This window comes from Sinocyclocheilus rhinocerous, unplaced genomic scaffold (assembly GCF_001515625.1).
Source record: "Sinocyclocheilus rhinocerous isolate Xijiao unplaced genomic scaffold, SAMN03320098_v1.1 scaffold682, whole genome shotgun sequence".
In the NCBI taxonomy this organism is placed as follows: Eukaryota; Metazoa; Chordata; class Actinopteri; order Cypriniformes; family Cyprinidae; genus Sinocyclocheilus; species Sinocyclocheilus rhinocerous.
In genome coordinates, this window is record NW_015642528.1 from 1,051,658 (window position 1) to 1,056,405 (window position 4,748).

Sequence of the window (4,748 nt, forward strand, 5' to 3'; positions counted from 1 at the left end):
ATATATATATATAGCTACATATACAATAATACAATTTTTAATAGAAAGAGAGAGTCCAACTTGCCTGCCCTTCTACTTTTTATATTGTTTCCTAACTTTTTTTGTCCTATAGAAAGGCAAAAGCCCAAAAACAAATAAAAAGTAACTGTAAAATTTAAAAATATATACTTTTTGTGTTCTAATAGTTGTAACTCCACTTTGTTCTTTATTGCCCAAAGCATTACCCCTCACTCAGAATCACTGGAGCCAACAAAATGAATTTGGAAATTGGCTGCCTCAGCTGTGCCCTCTGTGGTTCGCATTCTGCAGCTTTCCATGCAATCAGCGCAAGTCAGCTGCTTTTCATTGTTTGATTGGAACGCCTGCCATGGATTTGGCTGGATTATAGCTGACATTATAAATCATAATTACAAGACATCGAAAGTATCGGTCAAGAGAGCCAATGAGTTGAAATATAGCAATTTGAGGGTTATTTTTTATTTTTTGCAATCTGTAGTACCAAGACAGAGAAACGACATGAAAATGTCATGCTCGTGTGAGTGGTGTTGGAAACTAGTCCAGATGTGATGACAGGCTGCTTGTTTGTTATATAAACAATTTTAATTTTTCCACAGGGAAGAGGCCTACACGCTTATCATTCCGCTGGATGATGATCAAGCCATCACAGCCTGAGGATGAAAGAGAAGTGATGACTGTTGGAAAACACATCCAATGTTATCCAACACCACTTAAAAATGAGCAGCTGTCAGGTCCCCCGCTAGCCCTCCTCTAACAGGCTTTCCATGAAACATAGACTCCGGTACAAACCTCCAGAGCAAGCTTTCTTTAGATTCTCCATTTCCAGCTGGCAGTTTCATCAACAACGCCTAAGGCTTAAGAACCCGGCAGAATCTAGTCTGCTAGCAGGTGCTAACTGCTAAAACAAATCACCATCATTCACATGTATCCACATCAGCTCAAATCACATCCTGTCTGCTCAAATCAAGGAGTGAAGATTTGGCTGGTTAGCATGGCCTGTTAGCACCTTCTGGTAGATGCTGTAACTACGGCATTGTGGAGAATAAAAGGTAATATTTATAATATAATATAATATAATATAATATAATATTCATATGGGAAACGTCACAAAGTTTGAGGTCTAACTTTTTTTAAGAAATGGATATTATGCAGCACAACCGTTTTCAACATTGATAATAATAAGAAATCAGCATACTAGAATGATTTCTGAAAGACACTGAAGACTGGAATAATTGCTGCTGAAAATTCAGCTTTGCCACTGCTGAAATAAATTACATTACAATTTATTCAAATAGAAAACAGTCATTTTAAATTGTAATAATATTTCATAACATTACTGTTTACTGGATTTTTTATCAAATAAATGCAGAGAATTTGTCTATATTATATTTTATACAACAGTTTGTTCTGGATCTCGAATCTGATTGGCTGAGAGCCTTTTTGCAATATTTCAGTAGTATCAGCACTCTAACTGTTTCACATTTGTATCACTCCACTTGTTGTCGGATATATACAGACAGCATTTGTCTCAGTAAGTGTCAATGGCAGAAGAGCAAACCCCCTATAATTTTACAATATTATTACTGTTATTGTGTCAAAGAATGTAGTTTTAAGAGATTTGAACATAGTTGTTCAGACCTCAAATGTGTGATTTATATATAAAGATAGCGAATATTTGACATTTGTTTAGACGTTTTCGGAGATGTGAGCTCCAAGCCGACAGCGGCCGTTCAGCGCTTGTGTACCCGCCGAGAACAGCTTTATCTCAGCCAGTCCTTCGGGAATTTGCTGCTGGCTCTTCTGTAGATGGTGTTACATGAGGTTTAATTCATTTTGGTTATATTAAACAGGCAAAATTTGGTCTTATTAATCTACTACTTGTGGCAGAGCAAATCAATTTGGCATTAGGGTAAAGTTAAGTTTCACATCTTTTAATTTTTATGTAACTAAATCCTGTACTAAATAGAGTGCTGATTTTCTACTTTTGACTGAATTGTTTGTTTGTGTTTATTTACAAACTTATTTTACTTTTATAATGGCTATTGTTGTTCATTTATATATTATTGTTCAACAAATAATATTTTACATAACTAATATGCCGTGAAATATGCCTGCAGCCTTGTGCCAATGGCCAAATCACAGCCATGCTGATATACAGCCATATCGCTCAGCTACTCGTGTAATATTGCTCATTGATTATATTATATTATATTATATTATATGATATTATATTATATTAGTCACATGTCATTTAGGGCTCATGTGATTGGCTCAAAACTCTGGACATAAACGGGAATGCTAACTGACGACTCTCTCCTGCTATAAACCTCCTTGGTGCCAATCTAGATAAATTTAGATAAAAAGATCAATTTGAGCACCTGCCAAAATGACATTCGAACAGACATGTCGATTTGGCTAAACAAGTTTAAAAGGGACAGATGTTAGGCACAAGCTCTTATCATGAGGGAAGTAGGCCTGTTCCTGAGGTGGACTGCTGGAGGTCTCAACAAGTTCAGTGCGGTCAGCTAGTATTGAGCCTCGAGGGCCTACCTGGAGCAGCACATCAGCTCATGGCTCTCAGTCTGCTGTTTCCCAGTCCTCTGTTTAGACAGAGCAACAAAGTAGAGATCTGGCACCTGGCCAGGTTTGTAGCTGGTGATTGCGGGCCTGTTTGCCAGCTGACAGCTTGAGACGGGAGGGTGAGGGCAGGGAGAGAGCTGCATTGGGTCTGGGATAGTGCAGCATTACTCTGACACACAGGAGGGAGACACTGAGCGTACGTAGCAAAGTGCACAGTCAGAACAGCAAGGTGAAAGACGTCTCACTGTCAGATTAAGCAGATGATACAGCTCAAGTTTAGCAAGGTAAGATGATCACGTTATGCTTTATGTACCTAAAAATTAGGGTTAAATAATACCTACATCTACAGCCATATATTGAAACAGGTATAGTGTCTCTCTCAACATGGGAAATGTGTAATTATTCATAGTGCATGCATTGAAAAAGTCCTCATGTGATCCAAGATTGGATGCTCCTTGCTATTCGGCTAGCAGCCCTCTAGTGGACGAGTTAGAATTTGCAGGGCTATATGAGTCAATGAACCCAACATTTGAAATAAAGACACACCACTTATTTAAACAAGTCTGAATGTCGATCAGTTTCACAGAAAACATTTTTAGAATTACAATTATGGTGGCTTCTTTAGAGTGCTCTCATGTTTAAAAAGCTCTGCAAGGTCTAAAAAGGCATAATATTCAAAAAGTGAATAACTAAAACTGCATACAGCCAAAAACACTGATACTGTGTAATAAAATACTATTGAGCACCATACCAGTTATACGTAACAGCATCTCCATTAAAACACCTTAAGATGTGTAATTAAAGTTCGCCATGTATATTTTCAGAGCTTAAAGGGATATTTCACCTATTTTGTCATCATTTACTCAGTTTCCTGAGGTTGCAAACCATGTTAGCCAAAATGACAGCCTCAGTTACCACAAATATGCAATGATACCATCTCCTTTTGGTGGGTAAATCATGATAACATTTTTATTTTAGGGTGATCAATCCCTTTAATTTGATAAAACACATACATAAGTATACAAACCCAAAGTTTCTCATGGGATTGAAAACCAGGTGAAAATGGTTGGAATAGAGAGCACCAGCTCAAACCCTTCAGTTCTGCAAGACTGAATTCCTTAAAAACTAGCACTTGAACAGAAATGTCATTAACCAATGACACAGCAATAAGATTTATAAATTAACACAAAATTATAATCCAAAATAATTATACAACACCCAGAACTGCTATATTGTTCATTTTAAAATATTCAACACGAATAAAATAGCATTTAAATATAAAAAAAATAATAATAACCCATGATGACCCAATCTATGATGACCCAAAATATATTTATATTAATGACTGGAGAAGGGAAAAAAAACTCAGCAAACTTAAGGCTGTATATAATAAATTGCACTTCAACTCACCTTGAGCAGCTGTTCCTCTGGTGCTGAATACACTTGCTATCAAAGTGGCCACATACCAAATCATAGTACTATTGCCAACCAGAGAGAAACCTCATCATATCTCAAAGTGCCCCTGTCAATAAATCATTTTTAGCCGAGCCCCTGGACGTTAGACACACTGTCAGCTGCTGATACCCTTTTATTCATGCCCTGCATACTTTTCTCCGACGGTTCCCTTCATTCCTTCCCTCCCCTTCTTTCCTTTCGCATCCTCTCTCGATGAAATAGAGCACCTGCACCAGCGAACGGCAGCCAGACGCGGCTTGATAGCAATGCCAGCGTGAAACGAAGCTGACAATTTAGATGTTAGCTCCGCCCCCGCTCCAATTTCATTGGCCGGTGGGGGAGGAATCGGGGTGGGGATTGGTCGCCTCCCCGTCGCTCGCCACGTAAAAACTGAGAGCACCGCGTTTCAAGGTGAGTTGGAGCGTGAAGTGGCGTCGGAACCGCAGTATCATGCGCAAAAGCGAAGTCGTGTAAGCAGCCTGTCGGATGCCCAACGTAGGCACAAGGCTTCTGGTGCTGAATACACTTGCTATCAAAGTGGCCACATACCAAATCATAGTACTATTGCCAACCAGAGAGAAACCTCATCATATCTCAAAGTGCCCCTGTCAATAAATCATTTTTAGCCGAGCCCCTGGACGTTAGACACACTGTCAGCTGCTGATACCCTTTTATTCATGCCCTGCATACTTTTC

The 4,748-nt window shown here is 38.8% G+C and overlaps 1 protein-coding gene across 6 annotated transcripts in view; it reads right to left on the reverse strand.

The window, feature by feature from the left end:
• LOC107756109 (protein turtle homolog B-like) overlaps positions 1 to 4,262 on the reverse strand; it is a 122,147-nt gene extending 117,885 nt beyond the window's left edge. For all 6 annotated transcript variants that reach the window (XR_001641783.1, XM_016573105.1, XM_016573106.1 and 3 more), the window contains exon 1: positions 4,009 to 4,262. Coding sequence is in view for 5 of the 6 variants with exons in the window: in XM_016573105.1 (XP_016428591.1) it covers positions 4,009 to 4,072 (64 nt within the window). In the remaining variant the exon portion in view is untranslated. The remainder of the gene's footprint in view (positions 1 to 4,008) is intronic.
• Positions 4,263 to 4,748: the final 486 nt, after the last annotated feature.